We start from the raw sequence: 22,291 nt of genomic DNA on the forward strand, positions 1-22,291 counted from the left end.
AAGACATTTGGTAAAGCTTGGATACATTTTTTTTAATTATCATTCCTTGACTTTTTTTTTTTTTATTGGAATAGTCAACAGAAGCCAGTGATAATGCCTAACACTTTATGCACAGGACTTCCACAAAGCTCCTACGACAAAGAATTGCCTTGCCCAATATGTCACTATTACTGGCGAGGGTGAAAAATCTGAGGTCAAGGAAAGCTGTGGGTATACTAATCCTTAGGGTCAGCCGGAGATGGGGGAAGGAATAAAGAATATCAGCACCCTGACAAAAATCTAGTACATCAGAGTTGAAGCAATATCTCATTGTGGATGCAGAAGGCTTCACACCAGTTTCACCTTCACCTTCTTCTGAACTTGGCATTTCCCACAAGTATAAGCTCTGTTCTGTCCATAAACACTGCTCAGTCTCTACATAAGAAGTAATATTTTATAATGCACATCATTAAAAGCCTTTCAAAGGAGTTCAAATTATCCTCCAGGTTTCCAGGCTGACTAAGAGTCATGAAAGAGGCATCTATTTTCCTGACTAAAAGAAGGTATGGAGGGCACTCCTTCTCTGTCTTTCCAACTGAATGTTTCAAAAAATTAAAAACCTTGAGTGAACAGTAATAACAGTAAGTGAATAATTTTTTTCAATTTTATGAAGTTGCATAATAAAGAGGAATAAGATAGACAGAATAAAGATAAAGACCAAAAAAGAAAAGAGCACAAGGAAATAGTGCCAATGACTAAAGCGATAAAAAAACCAACAATTTGCTGCTTCTTTCTCTTAAAGTACTGTCTTGGTAAAAAAGTAAAATATTAGTTGGTGGGAAAGATGATAAGCTAAGGGTAAGAACTCCTTTTGTGTTCTCTTCCCTTCTCTACAGTGAAAAATATAAAATGCAGTGGTAGCTTTACAATTATTGTGGTTGTTCAGTTTTCCCCAGAAATATATACACACACACACACACATATATATATATATGACAAGTACAACTAATACCTCCAACTCAAGGAAAAACTGAGATAATAGAAACCGAAACTTGAGTAAGTAATGTCCAAATATCGAAACAACAGGAAAGTCAACCTAGAGAATTATATACTGGGATACTAACACTAATACAGGGAAAACTCAGAAGTCCTCAGTTCTAAGAAGAGACACTCATTTTGGTAAATATAAATATTGAATGTATGCCTTTAGCTCTATTGTACTAAAATAATAATAATTTTTGTTATTAACTTCATGTATAAATTGAGAAAAACAAAAGGAGCAAAAGTGGAATCTGAAAAGCAGGGAAATAAGTAATGAATTAATCAGTGAACCAAGAATAGGGAGCAACAAGAAACAACCAAGCTTCTCTCGAGAGAGCTCTGAAGGGAACTAGTGACAGAGTGTAGAATGAGAGCAATTAAGAAAAGTCTGAGAACAGACAGACTTCCCAAACCCATTCCTGAGATGTCTGTTCACTAGAGAGGGTCTACGGTTTGGGGATTCCAGGATTTTCTGAAGATCCCCTTAAGATCAGAGGATTCTGATCTAGAACAGAAGAATTCACTGAAAATTTTATCTAAGCCATCAGATGGTGCAGACCTCTCCACAATTCAGTCCCCAGACCTAAGTGTGAGATCAGAAGATACCCATCTGGGGAATCTTAATCCATGATTTAAAAAACAAATGAGGAAATATTGACATTGGTACTTCCTAAGGTCACACTTCCTAAGGTCATAGCCTATTCAGACCATCCTATAGTGAAGGTCATGACTGAAGCAGCACTTATAATCAACTCTCAGTGCTTCACTTTATTTATTAATTTTGGAGTTTACATTTAATGTGCTTCACTTTAAAATGGGAAGAGGCAGAGAAAGATGTGCAGACATTAAGGAAAATAAGCACTGTGAAAAAGAAAGACCAAAGTGAGAATTTAGAGAAAATAGAAAGTATACAGAAAGAAGAAAACTTTGAAAACTATCAAAACGTCTAGAGATATCAATGGGAAATGAAAAGATATAACATCATGAAATAAGAGCAGGATGTAATAGTGTTTTTTTTTTAAAAAAGAACATTCAGAGAATGAAAGAAGCTCATGGCAATTAAAACTTAGTTCAAATTTCTCTCTAGAAAGCCTGACATTCTCCTCCTCCATGGACACATGTAAAGAGAACTCTTGCCAGTACTCATATTGTATGTGCTGCCTTATTTTTCAGTCTCTTCTATTAAAACAATGTCAGGGCTGGAGTAGGGTGTTTGCCTTGCATGCAGCCGACCTGAGTTCGATTCCCAGCATCCCATATGGTCCCCTGAGCACTGCCAGGGGGTAATTCCTGAGTGCAGAGCCAGGAGTAACCCCTGTGTATCACTGGGTGTGACCCAAAAAGCAAAAAACAAAACAAAACAAAACAAAACAAAAAACCAATGTCATGAATTCAGGAATAGCTTTTAGTTGTCAAGTGCTAAAAACCCACATGAGTAAAAGAACTGGCGTCCTGGTAACTGACACTGTTTCCAAGAGGCAGGTTCTAAATCCCAGTGCTCTGCAAGCCAACAGTGGCTGTTACTTAAAGTCAAGGTCTTATATATTCAGGAGAAGTTCAGAAGCACAAAACGTCTAGAGCAAAAACCAGCACCACCCCCGGAACTTCTTTCTCAATTCCTGGACTCTTCGTATGTAGTCAATCCTGAATGGCTACAGGGCCACCCCACAGACCAGGTCCTTGACAGCTTTAACCAGATACAAGCGGAGGCAAGAATACCAGGATTCTTCAGGAAGCAGTATGCTCTCCGTCTTCAAAGGCATCAGTCAGAAAATGAAAACCACTTACGCCATGGCCAACAAACCAGCCAGATCATTATGCAGGGAAGAAAACACAACACGGAAAACAACGCTCATTGGAGGAAATATCATATGCATTAATGAATTTCAGTTGCATCTTAGGCTTAAAAAAAGATACCTGGGGCTGGAGCAATAGCACATCGGGTAGGGCATTTGCCTTGCATGCAGCCGACCCAGGTTCGATTCCCAGCATCCCATATGGTCCCCTGAGCACCACTAGGAGTAATTCCTGAGTGCAGAGCCAAGAGTAACTCCTGTGCATCACTGGGTGTGACCCAAAAAGAAAAAAAAAAAACCAAAAAAACCCCCAAAACCAAAAAGAAAACAAACCCCACAAGTTAGTTGTGCAAATTAAAAATGTGTACAGAGGCCAGAGTGATAGTTCAGTGGGTAGGGCACTTGTCTTGCAGGCAGCAGACTCCGGTTTGATCCCTGGCACCCTACAGGATCCCCTGAACCTGCCAGGAGAGATCCCTGAGCACAGAGCCAGAAATAAGAACTGACTTACTTTTTTTTTTTTTTGCGACCAAAACAACCTCCTAAGAAAACCTAATAAAACGTCTACAGACACTGCTAAACGCCCCTGCTGAGACACTACATCCGACATCTCAGGACTTTTTAGTGGCCATGGCTCTTCCCATTCTTTTCCTCTTTTCCCTATGCCCACTAGAGGAAAATATCAAACCTCTATTTTGCCTTCAGACAAATTATTACAATGTATACCAATTCACTAATTCATGTCCAGAACATTCTGGGTTTGCACAGCAGTGCCCAGATTTCATGATCTGTCATGAATGAACCCTCACAGTGGTCAGTGACTGACCATGTTGGGATACCTGGAAAGGCCGATGCTCCTCAATGAGAGCAATTCTGGGGTTTCTTCACCCTCCAACACAAATTATACACTTTTTTTTTTGGTGGGTGGGAAGCACGCCTGACAGTGGTCTGGGAGGACTCCCGGCTCTGATCTCAAGGATCACTCCTGTCCATGGGGACCACATGGGATTCTGGTGATCAAACCCCATTGGCTGGTGTGAGGCAAATGCCCTACCCGCTACTCCTTCTATTCCTCCAGCCCTGCTGTTGTTTTTTGATCACAGCACATGAGATTCCTGACTAAATTAAGCGGACAGGCTCTAGAAGCTGTTCTTTCTGTGTTCTGTCCTGCTGCATAAGCAGCATGACAGACCTGGGGGGTTGTAGAGATAATTCAATGGGCTGAGGGCATGCTTTGCACCTGGCACAACATGGTTTCCCTGAGTATCACCAGATGTGGCCATAAAACAAACCAAATTAAAAAAAAATGAGTGGCATGTTAGATTTTAGTTGGTTTGGTGTTTGTACTTATCCAACCTACTCCTCCCTGGAAACAGCAGATAGCAAAGGCCCAAGATGCTTGTGGGAAAAATGAAAGGATTCATATAATAACTTGATGTGCCATTTTCTATCTTAGTGAGTTGTTTGTTAGATGAAAAGAGTAATAGCTTGGAGCTGGAGCGGTAGATAGTACAGAGGGTCGGGCATTTGCTTTGCATGCAGCCGATCTGGGTTCGATCCCCACAGTCCCATATGGTTCCCCGAACACCGCCAGGAGTGATTCCTGAGTGCAGAGCTAGGAGTAACCCCTGTGCCTTGGCCGGTGTGACCCAGAAAAGCAAAAACAAAACAGAACAAACAAGAGTAAAAGCTCTTCTTGGTGCCCAGAAGATGCTCTAAAATTAGAGAACTAAAGAAAAGATAAAGGATTTAAGAAACCCACTCAGCTTGAGAATGGTTTATGTCAACAAACTTTTCTATTTAAAAAGCCTTATCTTCATTTGAAAGAAATGAAAACTTGGGAGCTGTACCATCTATCCACTTGGCTTCAGAGCAGATTCCAAACAAATAAAGCATCACTGGAGACATGTCTGACCATTACTCTACCCTATTTACTTGCTTAACGGTTGCCATGACAAAGTGGCCACACCTAAAAACTTGGAATTCTCTGATCCCAAAGGTCTGTAACGCATGTCACCACTGCCTGTCTGCCTGTGAATTAAAAAAAGAAGGGAAAATGCAGTAAACAAACAAGCCAATCAGGAAAACCAATTTCACCTCCCACAGAATGAGGCAACCCTGGAAAAATGACACAAAGGGCTGGCACTGGGGAGAGGGGTCCCGAAGGATTTTTGCAGCACAACCGAAACGTTCCTTTTATGGCAGCAGGAATTTCCGTGGTGTGCATGTGTGACTGAATTATAATGAATGCAACATGGCCGGGGGGGAAACAAGCACCGTCGCCTCCCCTGCATGAAGCAACACACAGGAGTCGCAGGCGTCATGTGCCCGAGTGCCAGTCTTCTCACCACAGATTGTGTTTTCCTCTGCAAGCCTCGAGTCTGCCTCATCACGGAGGTTTGGCCTTTCAAAAGCCCTGGAGGGTTGATTCAAAACTCTCTGCCAGAACTAGTCCCTGGCATTATATGTTTTGGACTCTGCATCCCTTCTGTGAGAGTGTTTTTTAACCTCTGGCTCATGGACTGATGTCAGTGAACAGGCAAGCAAGGGTTAAAAACCAGGGGTCTATTGCAGGGCTCACTGAGACTGGTGCACAGGCCGGTGCAGAACAAAATACGAATAAAAAAGGCTGCAACTACAGCTCCAGAGCACCTGCTAGAGTCTCAAACCAGTAGATGAACCCAAGAACTAATGCAAACTTGAAAGCATAAACCTTTTCCAACAGGCACCGCATGTTAGTGGTGCACTGCAGACTGTGTTCCTTGCTTTAGGTTTAGGGGCCCTGCTTTGCTGCTAATGGGGGTCAGATGTGCTAGTGACCCACGCCTTGCTCATTTATAGCGTTTATGGCCCAAATAAAACTAAAGTAAGCTTCAAAGCTGAGGAAGGTTCTTAATGTGGAGAAAAAAAAAGATTTTTTTTTTAGTTCATTTAGGTTTGAAAATATTAACTTGGAAAAAAAAAATATATGGGTGGAGTCAACCCCAATGAGGACACCGTGCACTGTCCTCAACTTCAGCTCAGTTCTGCTGCTGACGTGACCAGGGCCATGCGCTGCCAAACGCTGTCCTCCGGCTTGCTAAAGAGCTGGGAAATGCCCCTGATTTACCGAGTAGAGCTCATTCAGGACCTTCATCAGATCGTCTTGGAGCTGCTGGCCAACTTCTTTACTCTGCAAGGAAAGAGGAATAAAGGTTAACTGGGAAACAGAAGGAAGGAGGCGGGGGGGGGGGGGGCAACAAAAGCAAGAGTAGCCCTGGCTCTCCAAATAACACAAGACTCAATTAAGGTCCATTACTTAACCCAGCAAATCAGATAACCACTCCTATCAGACCCAATTATGGTCAGATTACTCAAAGAGTTTTAATAAAATGAAACGTTCCCATTCTATTGTCTCTCAAAGGCTTTCCCTGTGGACGAGACATGGCTTGTAGTCTTTGACTTTTTCATTGGCCCCCCAAAGAGTAAGTCTGAAAGTCACATTCTACCTAGCAAATGGTGTGAGATGGAATAAATTTTATTAGATACCATAGTTGAGCATTCCAGAAAATTGTGGAAGAAAGTAAGATGCAAATATAAATGGGCTAAATAGAATTAGTATATGAACAACCAAGGATGTCACAGTCCTTAATGAAATAGGAACAATGAAGCAGGAAGGACAAATACCTCTTGCTGGGCTTCTAACCCTCATTCCTGGGGCAGAGTTACCTCAATAACGACTTGTGGCAAGATTAGCTTTAGATTATTAAGTTTGGATAAGGTTAAGGGTTCTCCAACTGGTTAGTCATAAGCACTGGTGGCTTGCAGGTTTTTCAATGCTGTCATCTGACAACTGACACAGGGAGAATAGTGAAAATAAAGAAGAATGAGGAAACAGGAAGGAAATAAGAAAAAGGCCTTCTAAATGAGTTCTTTATGCAAGTCCAAAGGAACAGGGGATAAAACTGATTGGCATCACTGGGTCACTGAGAGGGGAGCCTTCCTTTTATCTTCTGCCAACTCCTTCTAGCTCTTTCCTACTAAAAATCAGATACCAACAATTACCTTCTAACAGAAGGTATAATACTACTTTTGACAAAGCTCAGTTCCTAGGCAAAGAAGAGGTATTGCATGTCAGAAACATAAGCATTGATGATCATGCTTTTTTCAAGATATGTAACTTACAAGTATTTTTTCTACTATAAAAAAATATTTATAATAGAAAACCTAAAATTCCTGGGGCTGGAGCAGTAGAACAGCGGGTAGATCGTCTGCCTTGCACGCGGCCGACCTGGGTTCGAATCCCAGCATCCCATATGGTTCCCTGTGCACCGCCAGGAGTAATTCCTGAGTGCATGAGCCAGGAGTAACCCCTGTGCATCACCAAGTGTGATCCAAAAACCAAAAAAAACCTAAAAAACAAAAAAACCCAAAACCTAAAATTTCCTAGTACCTGAATGTCCACTCTAGACTTTGTGGTATATTTTTTCTAAACATCTGTCTTTAAGATTTTTATGAAATTGAGATACACTTACACAAGCCTCAATATAAAATTTATTTAAATATATTATTAATATTTTTGTCATAGATTACTATCCTATAAATATAGCATATGTATGTAGCTCCTAATTTTGGACTTGGGGTTTCTTACAATTTTTTTTATAAAATGTGCTTTTTAAAATTATCTTTACCTAATATATGCATGCACCTTCATTACTTATCTCCTAAAAGTAGCATAGCTGAGTTGAAGACTAGTTATACCATGAAACTGGTTTTGAGAAAACTATATTAGTTTAAAAATGCTATTTCACTTTTTGTCTTAACAACTGATTGTGATTTGCTATTGTAATTTGCATTCCTTTGATTCTAGTGAGTCATAACTTTTTTGAAACATGTTTCTTAGTAATTTTCTTATATGTCTTGCCATTGATCTATTAAGGTATTCATTATGGACTATCACATATGTCAAGAGTAGACACAAAGATTTACACCTGTTGTTGAGAAAGAGTGAAAAAAACTTAAGTTAGCAATGGGGAGAATCTCTTCTTCCCAGCATTGCCACCATGAAGCAGGTCGTTTTGAGCAATATGGTGAATATCTCAGGTCCTGTGTTTCACTTTCCATAAAATATTAGTCTTTGGATGAAATATTCCTGACATCTTTTGCAGCTCTTCTTGAGTCCATATTAGATTCAAAACCACCCTCTACATTATATAGTTGGTGGCTAGAAGAGAAAGAGCAAGTTCTCAGGAACCGAGGGGCTCTACAAAACCAAAGAGGCTTCGATGTTATCTTGCCAATCTCTTTCATTCCCTCCCTCCCTCCTTCCTTCCCTCACTTTTGGGCCATACATGAGAGTGCTCAGGAGCCACACCAGGCTCTAGAGATTAGGGGTCATTTTCCAGGATGTGGGGGGAGGTCACATGGGCTGCCTAGAATTAAACCTGTTCTCTGGCATGCAAACCGTAAGCTCCAGCATGTCAAACCATCCCTCCACCCCATTGGTCCATTTATGTTCCCTTTCCTTCTCCTTTGTTTCCTTCCCCTTTTCTTCCCTTCCTTTCCTATTTTAGGGTGCCAAGGTTTATACTGAGCACAGGATAGCAAGGGCTTGGCTACTAAGCAACATCCTTGGCCCTATCTCACCCGTTTTAAATTTTCTGTCCCCAAATGTATCTCATCAAATGCTCTTAACTCCTGGAGGAACTCACAAAGGAGGAATCCTTTCATTTAGAACCTCAGAAGGCAGTCTCTTCTTCCCAGGAGGAAAGAAAACAGTTTTATCAAGGCAGAGATTGGAGAACATCAAGGGAGGCAAACTGATTGACCAACCAGCCCAGAATCACAAGGCCCATATGTGACCACACTATCACTTTCAAATGCCCTACTTCCCCACTCCAGGCCGGCTCCCTCGGTCAGCCTTTAGCCTTCCTTACCACGTCCCTAGGTTATATTATATAGCAGAGGACACAAGAGAAGGTGCCAGCTCCCCACAATTAAATAAGTTATCTCTGCCCACCTCCCCCAAGAGGGCAAACCCAATAAAATAGCAATTAAGCCTAGAGAGACCTTTCCTCTTGCATATATGTTAGCTGAGAAAGGGCACACTCAACTATTATCCCTGCTTGCTTCAACAAGCTGCAGGAGCCAGAATTCTGAGTCCCTCTTGCTAAGGGCTGGGCTGGGAATAACACTATTCCCACAGGTATCCAATCCAACCTCCAGAAGTCCTGTGATATAGGAGAGGACAGAGAAAACAGCTAGCACTTCCTCTTTGACAGATAGTAAGACTACCCTTTTATCTATAAAAGAGAAATCCATTTCTCTATTTCTGGAACTTGTATGATTTGGGGCAAGCATAGCCCCCAGCTTCTCAGGACGGGCTTCAGCAAAGGTTACTGCCTGTTTGAAGGTGTGTCAGAGCTGCAAGCGGCCAGGGGACCCCACCCCAAGACAATGAGGACATTTATTCCTAGAAGCAACAGAAACAGATGAGGTCCAGCACCGGACAATGAAGAATAGAGTGCCTTTCCATTCTCTAATTTTTCTAAAAAGCCAGGAGTTCCTAGGCAGGAAGAAAAATAATTTCTCCAGAGCTGTCATTGTGTGCTATCACAGAGTCCGCATCTCTTCCCTTTAAAATTACTTGGAAGAGAATGAGTCATCTAAACATTTGCAGGAAACAAAATTGAAGTGGGGGGTGGTGGGGGGGGGAAGATAACTTTGGGCAAATTTTTTTCTCTTCAATGTTTTGGTGAAAAATGTCTAAATTTAGAACAGAGAGGTGGCACAGTTAACAATGCTGATTCTATGAGACAGGATGTTCGATGAAGTATTTTGAAATTCACCACAACCATGTGGCCAGGGAGTGTTTCACTGGGGGCCCCCACTCCGCCTGGGGTTGGGTGGGGCCGATGGATGGAAGGCAAGGACATTGCAACAGCTCCTGCCAGCTGTGAGCTTCCACAGCCGAGGGGGGAACTCTCCTTTCCCAGCAGATACGGCCACTGACCACAGGACTGAAATACAAAGACTCATTTCCCGAAGATTAATGTTCCAGAACTTCTTCAGCACATAAAGGATATGGTAGTAGAAATAATAAAGAAACGAGGCTACTTAATCGGGGCTGCTGGGACACCAGGTTAGCGACTCATCTTCGGATCATCAGAACATTTCCCCCCGCTTGCCAAGGCCTGTCTATTTGCATTTCCCAATGGCAAAAGGGTTTGAAAGCTAGTGGGCACCAGGGAGCTCGTCTATTCCTGATTCTCTGCCTATTTGGGTCAGCACTGATGTGTACTCTGAGTTTCGAGTGGTGGGCGGCAGTGACGGCTACTGGTTATCCACACTGAAAGCTGTACTACTGGAGAGAAACAAAACTCGTTAGGAGAGAGAAAAGCAAAGGCGAGTCTCTGAGGTGTGGTGAGGCCTCAGTTCAGTCTCCAAAGCCAAGTCTATCTGCACGTAGAAACAGTGAGGGTTCATGGTTCTCTATGGATTAACCCATGGCAACAAAGCACCCATTTTTTTTTTTCTGTTTTTTGAGGTTCGGGCTCCTGAATAGACTTCAAGAGGCTGGGGGTCCTCACCAGCAATTCTTGATCACGTGGACCAGCAGTTAGATGCAAGGGCCAAAGAAGTGGCTCCGTTTGGGCCCTTTGAAGGCAGGGTCCTGGCGGTACACGAGGTTCTCTGTGGGGATGCCTGGCGGTGCACCCAGCACACCCATTGTTCTCCAGGACTCGTGTGGTGCCAGGGATTTCGTGTGCACTAATTTTCAAGGGCACCCACCTATCTTCTTTCACCAGTGCTAGGGCTCCTGACCACTGTAAATGTACTTTTAAGACTTTTTTTTTTCACTGTCACTGTCGTCCCATTGCTCATCAATTTGCGCGAGTGGGCACCAGTAATGTCTCCATTGTGAGACTTGTTGTTACTGTTTTTGGCATATCGAATACAACATGGGTAGCTTGCCAGGCTCTGACGTATGGGCAAGATATTCTCAGTAGCTTGTCGGGCTCTCTGAGAGAGGCAAAGAAATTGAACCGAGGTCAGCTATGTGCAAGGCAAACTCCCTACCCACTATGCTATCGCTCCAGCCCACTATAGTACATAGTCTGGTTAAATCTTTGCAACCACATTAATTAAAAGGATCTAACTTAGATCCTTCCAACTCCTGACTCTTGTCCTATCTCCTGTGACAATTAAAACACAAGGAACCAAGTCACTAATTTAATAAAAACAACAGCAAGGTTAGATGGTGCATTCCAGAAAAAATCATGAAACACAAGTTTGGCTTTAAACCAACTAACACCACCAATGAATATTCAACACAAAATCCTGGAATAAATATAGAAAGAGAAGAAAGTGGTAAGAAAATTGGTAAAAAATTGTCAGTTTTCTACTAAACCATATGGACATAAAGCGAACTACTAATTTCCTGCTAAATCATAAGGTGAGATATATACAGTCAATCGAGAATTTAAAGAATAATGTCAGAGATCATTAAAGACTTTCAAGAAACTTGAATTTAAGAATAACCAATGCACTCTAAAATTTTTTTTTTTAAATCTACAAACTGAGTCTTAAATATACTAAAAACTAAAATTCAGTCCAACAGATAGCTCCACAGACTGGAGCATGTGCTCTGCATGAAGGAAATTCTGGTTCCCCACCCAGCACCATATGGTCCACACAGCACCATGGGATTCAAATTTCCAAGTATCAGGCTGGGAGTAGTACCTGAGCATCACAGGGTGTGGCCCCCAAATAAAGACAAAACCAGTTTAAAATTGTATTTGCCTGCAGACATTTTAGAGTTAGGGACCCTATAGGACGCTCTGGCAACAGAAAAAGTGCTACCAGAGATAGAGAAACAGTTATATGGGCCCTGGCCACTATAACACCAACAGGTCAACTTCATGAGCGGGCAATCTACCTGAAACGCTTTTGTGGGGAGGACAGGGTGGAGGTGTAGCTGGGACTGTCTATCAAATGGGAGGCCTGCTGCAAGGCAGGGGGAGCAGGTGGTGTCCTGGAGCCAAGGAATGACTTCGAGGTTCCCAGCAGCCACGGTGACTCTCACCCATGCAAGAGGCTGCTCTCACTCGCTGGAGCTTAGGAGCTCATGCTCTGGAGTGCCAAGGAGTGAAAGATAAAAGCATCCTGTGGGGACGCTGTAGCGGGCAGGGTGAGAGTGGCTCTGAGAGTATGGGAGTGCTTTACCTGCTGTAGACTGGGTAGACTAGCAAGTTCTAAAAAAAATGCCATTAAAATTAATTTTAGCGCTGGGGAGATAGTGGCAGGCCACATACCGAGCATATGCAAGGCTGAGCTTCAGCATCGCGTGTCCCTCAACTCCTCCACCACTGTCGCTCTGGTGACGTCCAGCACCACAGGCTGCAAATACCAAGTCTAGCAGGAAAAACCTCGGCCCCCAAAACACTGCTGGGCAGGGGAGCTAGCTCGGTGGGCTGGAGAACACGCTTTCATATGTGGAAAGCTAGGCCTGTCGTAGAATCCAGGGCTAGCCTGCATCCAATCCCTAGCCCCCATGCACCCCTACTCCACACTAAGTATAGATGAACCCCCAGAATCAAGGGTGGCCCCCAAAGTGAACAGCAATACAAAGTTAGACTATATATACATATGTAATGTGCACCTAGAGCACATTTTTTATGTAAAGTACATTCTTCTATTTGTAACTCTTTTCTAGTTTCGTTAGTTATAATTAGTTTCATTAATCACTAAATTCATTTTACAACTCATTAATTAGTCATTACAAGGTTTAAAAAGATTTGCTAGTAAGGAATAGTCCATGGCTGGAAGCCTGCCTCAAATTCTGGGGGAGAAGGCACTGCCATGACAAAGACAGCTGGAAATGATCACTCTGGATAAGAACTGCGTGCTGAGAACAGGTAGAGGAACAAAGACGATAACCTCTCAGCATCTGTATTGAAAACCATAATGCCCCAAAAAGGGGGCAGAGAGAGAGAGAGAGAGAGAGAGAGAGAGAGAGAGAGAGAGAGAGAGAGAGAGAGAGAGAGAGACAGACAGACAGACAGAGAGACAGAGAGACAGAGAGGGAGAGAGAGGGAGAGACACGGAGGGGGAGGGAGGGAGGGAAGGTGACAGGGAGGAAGAGAGAATGGGGGGGGGGAAAGTACCTATCATAGAGACAGGTTGGAGGGAGGTGGCAGGAGGGAAATTGGGGATATTGGTGATGGAAAATGTACACCGATGGAGGGATGTGTGTTGGAACACTGTATGACTGAAACCTGACCATGATCCAGCTTTGTAACTCTGTATCTCACAGTGACTCAATAAAAAATAACAAATAAATGAAAAAGTACTGGCTAAATACTCTAACTGTGGAATAAGCTTGGATTCAACCAATCAAGAGAGCAAGTAAATAACTTGCCTTCTCAGGATGAGTGATTGCATATTTATGCTACTGAACCAGGTAGTAAATGCTGAATTTTAGTGAGTGGACAATAAAGAGTTAATTCCTAAAGACTAATATTTATAGAATACCTATTTTGTGCAGAGCATTGGTAATTGGGAATATAGCATTCTGCAAAAACAGTTTAAAAATTTATAGTCCACTGAGGAAGATGGAGCCTTCTCACAAGATGGTTGCACCTATCGGGAAACAGCTCTGGGTTCTCAAAGGAGTTACTCCCAGTGGAATGTCCTGAGCCAGTTTTCAAGTTCAAGATAAACAAACAAACAAAAAGTCTTATTTCTCTTTCACCCAGGAAGTTTCATATTTTAACCTAGCTCTAGAGAAAACCAGATATTGAATTCAGCTTGTCAGAGACAGAAACCTGATTTCAAAAATATCTAGCTCTCCCTTTCTTTGAATTTATCTAACAAATCCTTTCCCTAAATTACTTAGATGATTTTAAGCTATAATTTTTGTTCGTTTGGGTGGCTGTAGCACTGCAGCACTGTCCTCCCGTTGTTCATCGATTTGCTCGAGCGGGCACCAGTAATGCCTCCATTGTGAGACTTGTTGTTACTGTTTTTGGCATATTCAATATGGGTAGCTTGCCAGGCTCTTCCGTGCGGGCTGGAGGAATTGAGCCTGGGTCGGGCGCGTGCAAGGCAAACGCCCTACCCTCTGTGCTATTGCTCCAGTACACCCACCTATACTCAGGCGTACTTCTGGCTTGGTGCTCAGGGGTCATTCCTGAAGGGTTCCAGGGATCTGACCAGGCCTGGTCTCCTGCAACACCTGATCCCCTGTTCTGTCTTTCTGACCCCTGGGTTCAATCCCTGGCACTTTATGGTCAGTCTCTTGAGCACAGAGCTGGGAGCAGCCCCTCAGAATTTTTGAGTATGGACGAATATCCACTACCCCCCCCCCCCCACCCAAGGTAATTCCTTATAATTTCCAAATTCAGAGTTAACATTTTGGCATATTCTCTTTAACATTTTTTCCCTACATTTTATTTAGGAACCATGATTTACAATATTATTAATAGAGTTTCAGACAATGTTCTAACTTCACACCCATCACCAGTGCCAACAGTTATATTTTCTACATGTAGATTATTAAAATTGGAAACTTTATCTGAAGTCCCTCAGGTTCGGAGATGAATCAAAAACTCTCCATGCTTTCTCTGCGGCTGGAGAGAGAGTTCATTTGGTACGGTGCTTGCCTTGCATGCGGCTAACCTGAGTTTAGTCCCCATCATACTATATGGGCCCCTGAGCACCACCAGAGATGATTCCTGAGCAAAGAGGTAAGATTAACGTCCGGGCATTGTCAGGTATGGTAAAAAAACAAAACAAACAAAAAACTTTCAATACTTTTTCCAAATGAGCTGTAAAGTACGTTGTCTAAGACCCCACACACTATCATAAGGAGAGGGAAAACACGCTGACTCTGATACAGGATTTGAATCTAGTTTCTACTCTCTAATTTTATGACATTTTGTCAATTATTAAATTACTCTATGCTTCAGTTTTCACATTTCTAAAACCAGATTTGGGAAACTATTAACAATACAACAATAATATCCATGTAAGATGCTTAGAACAGAACACAGGACCCCATATGCTCATAAAGGTTAGTCACGGTTAATATTAGAATCCAGCCCTTTCAGCATTCACTAGAGTACTTTTCCAACCACATGGTGCTACCTTCTTACATAGCCTTAAAAAAAAGGTATGTTGGGGCTGGGGCAATAGCACAGCGGGTAGGGTGTTTGCCTTGCACCCGGCTGACCCGGGTTCGAATCCCAGCATCCCATATGGTCCCCTGAGCACCGCCAGGGGTGATTCCTGAGTGCAAAGCCAGGAGTAACCCCTGTGCATCCCCAGGCGTGACCCAAAAAAAGCAAAAAAAAAAAAAAAAAAAAAAAAGGGATGTTATTGGAAATGCCTCCTGAGGTTCATTCCCAGGATAGGTTAAAGTCAAACCCCTGTGGAAGTTTCTCTCTGAACATGTAGTGGGGCGTGATGATGCACCTCAATCCACTGGGAAGAAGATTCTGTTTCCCTTATGTCTGCTACTGCACAATGTACTCTTCCCAGTTTTGGTAACAGCCAAAGGCACAATGCTGATTAAACAAAAATATACATAGTTTCCCTGAGGGGGAAGCGGAAGCCAAAAAATACTTCAAGGAAATATTTTTTAAATGTAGATGTTACTGGTGCCCGCTCGAGCAAACTGATGAACAACGGGACGACAGTGCTACAGTGCAGTGCTACAGATGTTTGGGATGCGGGAAAGACAACAGGTAGGACACTCGCCTTGCACGCAGCCAATTGGGGTTTGATCCCTGGCACTCCATGTGCTTCCCCAAATCTGCCAAGAGTGAACTCTGAGCACAGAGCCAGGAGTAAGCCCTGAGCACCTCCGGGTATGGTTCCCAAACAACAATAACAACAACAATAATAACAATAACACAAAGAAATAAAACACGTTTCGAAGAAAGAAGGGGCAGGGAAGGGTTTATACAGAGGAAAAATAAAGAGGCGAGAATTAGTATTTGTTCATTTTTCCGCTCACACCCAACAGCATTCAGAGGCCATACACAGCAGTACTCAGGAATTACAGGTGCTGGGGATTATACCCGAACATCCCCCATTAAAGTATGCATTCCAGCCTTTGAGCTATCCCCACAATTGCAAGCATCACTTTTCTTTGGGGGGTGGGTGGGAGGGTGTAGAGCAGGGATCAAACCCAGAACTTCTAGCTCAGTGAATTTCAGTATTCTAAGATATTTGCTTCTGGACGTAGTAAGGTTGTTACGCGGAAGCTCCGGAGCATGTGAGCACTCAGACTTCATAGCCCACAGTAAGGCTAGTGGCTCTAGGAGAAAACACTTCTTTGGCCTGATCATGAACCCAAGGATCAAGTGTCCACTTTCCTTGAATCCCCCTCACGAAGCTCTGTCACAACCAGCCATCGTCTCTTACCAGAAATCACGTCAGTGTGAAATAATCAATTACTACTCAACAGAGGGGTAGTGGTGGGTGGGACGGGGGTGGGTGGGGGTGGAGGTTGGGGGATGTTGGATGACAAGACGAGGATGAAAGCCTTTTCCTCTGCCAAGATTTCGGATCCTCTAACAATCTGAAGGGTCTTCTGGGGTGATGGTTTTAATCTCCCAGAATCACATTTTCTGAATAAAATAAGCTGAAAGCAACACTTCTTAAAAGATAAGAGACGATCATGCCTGAGGCTTCGTTTCTTAAATCACTGCTGTGATCCTTTTCTGGTACATTTTTGTCATTAACTCCCTTGGGTAACAATTTCAGGAGGAGTATAATGTCTTTAGGCCCTGAGCGCAAAGGCTAACGCTTTTCTTGAGGTCATATATTGGGACAAGATATGAGGCCTCAGTGGCTATGGCACCCTTGGATGGACTGAGACACACGAGCCCCAAGACACAGAAACAAAAAGCCATCTGAGACAGCAGTCTCTCCGCAGCTGCAGAATGCGCTCTGAAGGACAAGCAGCCACTGGCTTGGAACTGAGCAGGATGTGAGGTCCTCCGTAGGACCAGGAAGATAAGGGAGCTTGCAAGCATCTGCCCTCCTCCCTTGAGGAATTCCAAGGGCTGGGGAGCGGGAAGAATGCCCGTGTGGCTTCCAGATGGCTGTGCTGGAAGGGGGCTGAAAGAACCAGAGTTAACAGAGCTGAAAGTTGGCAGTGTGAACCTGAGAGTTGCAGGGGCCGAGCGCAGCCTGGTAGGAAGCGAAACAGTCAGCAGCACCCTTACAGGAAATGCCGCGGGCACCGAGAAAGCTGCTGATTAAATACTTTCAGAAGAGGAACCCAACAGCAGCCGCTTCATCCAGAGAACTGAGTCGAGTGGGGCTCTGGGAGTTGCCTTCGAATCTGATGAGAGGGGCTGGAGCCATAGCACAGCGGGTAGGGTGTTTGCCTTGCACGCGGCTGACCCGGGTTCGATTCCCAGCATCCCATATGGTCCCCTGAGCACCACCAGGAGTAATTCCCGAGTGCAGAGCCAGGAGTAACCCTTGTGCATTGCCAGGTGTGACCCAAAAAGCAAAAAAAAAAAAAAGAATCTGATTCTGAGAGGGGCTGGAGCCATAGCACAACGGGTAGGGTGTTTGCTTTGCACGCGGCTGACCTGGGTTTGATTCCCAGCATCCCATATGGTCCCCCTGAGCACCACCAGGTATGATTCCTGAGTGCATGAGTCAGGAGTAACCCCTGTGCATTGCCGGGTGTGACCCCCCAAAAAAAGCAAAAATAAAAAAAAAGATTCTGATGAGAGGAAAGGAGGTGGCAGTGGTTTCAGTCACAGACACGGCATTTTCCTTTATAGAGGAGCATAATGACACGCCCGGGAGGCCGGAGTGTGGGGGAACTGGCATCTGACATCTTGGGAGGGTCTCTGAGGTGGTCTGCGGTCTCTGGTCTGGTCCACAGGCACAACCAGTCCCATCACCTTTCTAAGACGGAGTGTGCTATTGTCTACAAAAAACACTCTCACGCAGCCTCTATTACACCCTTTACCCGTGGAAGCCATTGCTGAGTTCTTTATATACATTCTCTAGTTTGGCCTTTTCCAGACTCTTGCCTTTCTCTGTTATTTTTTATTGTCTCTCTCTTTTGGAATAGTAGCCTTAAAGCATAGATCACTGACTTGCTACAAATCATCTAAAAAGGAATACTTTTACCACTTACAATACTTTTTTGGTTTGTTTCTTAGCCACAGCAGAGGGTGCTCAGGGGTTATTCCTGGCTCTGCACTCAAAGATCATTCCTGGAAGTGCTTGGGGGAATGGATTTGGGATCAAATCTGGGTCTGTCATGTGTAAGACAAACATATACCCACTGTACTGTTTGTCTGACCCCGTGAGATAATACCTTTAAGTCTATTTTCTCACTCTCCCCATATAGATTCCATTATTGTCATTTATATTTATATGTTCAAACCCTGCAAGGAAACTTTTCTTAAAACAGTTATCAACAGGGGGCTGAGTGATAGCACAGCGGGTAACCTGGGTTCGATTCCCAGCATCCCATATGGTCCCCTGAGCACCGCCAGGAGTGATTCCTGAGTGCATGAGCCAGGAGTAACCCCTGTGCATCGCCAGGTGTGAACCCCCCCCCAAAAAAGAAAAGCAAAATAAAAAAACAGTTATCAACATTCATTTACATGCACATTTGTATACTTTTGTTTCTCTCCTTCTCATTACATGTATCACTGTATCGCTGTCATCTGTTGCTCATCAATTTGCTCCAGCAGGCACAAGTAACGGCTCCATTGTGAGAGTCTTGTTACTGTTTTTGGCATATTAAGTACCCCACAGGGAGCTTGCCAGGCTCTGCCATGTTGGCAGGATACTCTCGGTAGCTTGCTGGGGTCTCCGACAGGGACGGAGGAATCGAACCCGGGTATATATATAAAATGCATGGGCTCATTTTCTTTCTGCTAAAGAATATTACTCAGCCTTAGCACCACGGGTAGGGCGTTTGCCTTGCACACGGCCGACCCGGGTTCAATTCTTCCACCCCTCTCGGAGAGCCTGGCAAGCTACCGAGAGTATCTCGCCCACATGGCAGAGCCTGGCAAGCTACCCGTGGCAAATTTGGTAAGTCAAAAACAGTAACAAGAAGTCTCACAATGGAGATGTTACTGGTGCCCGCTCAAGCAAATCGATGAGCAACGGGATGACAATGACAGTGACAGATTTCTTTCCTTTGAGGATGGGGAGGGGGCTTCCAAACGATGCTCAGGAGTTTTGAAGGTGCTGGGACATGGGTGATTCTCAGCCAACTGGACCCTTGGTTCAGTTAAAGGACTGAAGGATACAGTATGATGCTGTTTGGGCCCTGCAGTGTCAGAGATACCGAGGCCACCCTGGAGAAGGTGGGGGCTCCGAGGGCCATACTCCCTGGTCCTCAGACATCCTTCAGGCTTCCCCTGCGATGCTTCATGCTTGAGTCTCATCTGCTGCTAGTCAAGTGCCTTAACAGCTGTCATTTCTCCTGGCCCAATTCATCATTTCTCTCAATCCACATTTGATAAAGTACCTTAGATTCTTCTTGTTTAAACATGTTGAAGTTATCTTCCATTAAAAATTTTTATTTAAGGTGAGGGATGTAGCTCAGTGGTAAAGTGCCTGATTTCCACTTATGAGGTCCTGGATTCAATCCCCACCATTAAAATACAAAGAAAAAGAAAAAAATCCTAAGATATGCATTTACTTATTTTTAATGCAAGTCAAATTTTACTGAGTTACCATATTTACAATACTGTAAATTTCAGGAGGACAGTTTCACAGCTCTAAATGCATACATGTCTCACACATACCAGTAAAATTCTCGTCACTAGTGCCATCACCCTATCTAAATGATTCCTTCTACCCAATCTTTAACATCTAACTATATCTTCTTTCCTCTGGTATAATTTTTAAATTTAGAGTCTAAGGGTGATTTTGTTATGTTTTGCCTACTTGTTTGCTTTATTTACATTTTACATATAAGGATATGTAAAACAATTTGGTAATTTTTTAAATTTTTTTTGCTTTTTGGGTCACACCCGGCAATGCACAGGGGTCACTCTTGGCTCTGCACTCAGGAATTATCCCTGGCGGTGCTCATATGGGATGCTGGGAATCGAGCCCGGGTTGGCCACGTGGAAGGCAAACGCCCTACCCGCTGTGCTATCACTCCACCCCCAATTTGGTAATTATTTTTACCATTCTGACTTATCTCACTAGCATGTTATGTTTTGCCTATTTGTTTGCTTTATTTACATTTTACATATAAGTGTATATAAAACAATTTGGTAATTATTTTTACCATTCTGACTTATCTCACTAGAATAATTGCCTCAAGTTCCATCCATGTCAGTGCAAAAAATATGGACTAATCTTTAAAAAAGTCGCTAAAACTAAATAAAGCTAAATAAAACAGCTAAAAATAGCTAATATGTAGGTATTCAAGATATATTCAATGCAATATTTACACAGCAACTACTTTAGTAAGTCATCCATCAATGAGGCCTTTGTGTTGGTTCCATGTTTTAGCTATCGTAAACAATACTGCTATTCACAGACGTCACCTTTTCATTTTTTTGACCACACCCAGTGATGTTCCGGGGTTATCCCTAGCTCTGAGCACAGGGATCACTCATGGCAGTGCATGGAGGACCATCCCTGGGATGCCAGGGATCATGGCATGTGGAAGGCAAGAGACTTCACTTGCACTATCACTCAGCCTCCATCACTTTCATTTTAAAAGGATATTTCCTTCAGCATTTCAATTTCATTATCTCCTATCCACTATTTCTGCTGAAAAGTCAGATGTCACCCTTGTTGTTGCCCTTTGAAGGTGCAGTACCCTCTCCTTATACGATCAGTCACCTGCGGTCTATCATGGTCCAAAGATATTATATAACAATTTGAGAGAAAACAAATTCATATAACTTAAATTATAATATCTCATAATTATACACAATATCTACCATAAACCTATAATATATATTTATAATTGTTATGCTTTATTATTTAATATTTTCCTGTCTAGTTTATCAGTTAAACTATCATAGATATATGTTTTTCTGCATATATGAAAAACTGCAGTTGAAATTCACTGGGGAACTTGGAACTTATCTCCCAAGAATAAGGGATAGTCTATGTAATATATTCCCCACCTGCATTCTAGTTATTTGAAATATTTCTGTTGGGTTTTTAGTGATTTCAATATAAATTGCTGACCTGTTACTTTCTTTATAAGTATTCTTGGGATTCATATTCTTCTTCAATCCATCTGAGACTTGAAGTCATTAGTTAGTTTGAGATAATTCGCAGCCATTAGCTCTACAAATACTGTTTCTATCTCGTTCTCCTCTAGATCTTCAAATGTACACATGTTAGGCCATATCTGATAAGTGCTTTTTTTTTTTTTTTTTTGCTTTTTGGGTCACACCCAGCGATGCTCAGGGGTTACTCCTGGCTTTGCACTCAGGAATTACTCCTGGCGGTGCTTGGGGGACAATATGGGATGCCGGGGATCGAACCCAGGTTGGCCGCATGCAAGGCAAACGCCCTACCCGCTATGCTATCGCTCTGGCCCCGATAAGTGCTCTTTTTAATATTTTCCATTCTTTTATCTTTCCAGTCTTAAAACTATATATATTTTCCTCACCTATCTTTCAGTTTATTAATTATTAATGAATAGTTTTTTTTTTATCAAATCTGCTGTTTGATTCATATATTGAGCTTTGTTTTGCTTACGGTATTTTTATTTAAAAATCTTTGGTTTGCTTTTTTACGGAGATAAAATTCACATACTACACAATTCACCTTTTAAAAGTATACAATTTAATGGTTCTTAGCATATTCAAAAGATTGTTCAGCAATCACCACTACAGATTTAAGAATATTCCATAACGTAAGAAGAAACCTCACAGTAGTCACATCCTAATCCTTACTTCCCAGTTCTGGAAATCACTAATCCATCTATATTTTAACTATGAATTTGCCCCTTGCGGGCATTTTATATAAGTAGAATCACACGATGTGCAGTCATCTGAACATTCAGTACATGATTTTGTATAAATCGGTTCTCTTGGTACAGGCAGAATCAGATCACAGGCTACCTCTCCACTTAGACTTTGCCTAAGTTTGGCTTATGTTTCTAACTGCCAGTGGTGTTCACCATTTTACAGTCCTACCAGCTATACACAAAGGTTCCTGTTTCTCTACATCTTTGCCAACAGTTGTTTCCCCCTTACTTTTCTTTTAGAATTATAGTCATCCTAGTGTGTATGTGAAGTGACTGTTTCAGGACTTTGCTTTGCAGTTTCCTAATGACTAATAATGTTAAGCAACTCTTCACATACTTAGTGATTATTTGCACACTTTGGAGAAATGTCTACTTAGGCCTTGGTTGGTCAGTTTTAAGAATTCTTTAGGTGTCCTGAACACTATATCCTTATGTTTTCATGGCATACTATGAAACCACTCCCCAAACCCAAGGTTACAAAGATTTATATCTATGT

General features: G+C 42.8%; 1 protein-coding gene across 8 annotated transcripts in view; it reads right to left on the bottom strand.

Annotated features, from left to right (window-relative positions):
- SRGAP2 (SLIT-ROBO Rho GTPase activating protein 2) overlaps positions 1–22,291 on the bottom strand; it is a 291,283-nt gene that overhangs the window by 77,919 nt on the left and 191,073 nt on the right. For all 8 annotated transcript variants that reach the window (XM_004610061.2, XM_055144899.1, XM_004610060.2 and 5 more), the window contains exon 5: positions 5,926–5,988. In XM_004610061.2, coding sequence (XP_004610118.1) covers positions 5,926–5,988 — 63 coding nt within the window. The remainder of the gene's footprint in view (positions 1–5,925; positions 5,989–22,291) is intronic.

This window comes from Sorex araneus, chromosome 7 (assembly GCF_027595985.1).
Source record: "Sorex araneus isolate mSorAra2 chromosome 7, mSorAra2.pri, whole genome shotgun sequence".
Lineage (NCBI taxonomy): Eukaryota > Metazoa > Chordata > Mammalia > Eulipotyphla > Soricidae > Sorex > Sorex araneus.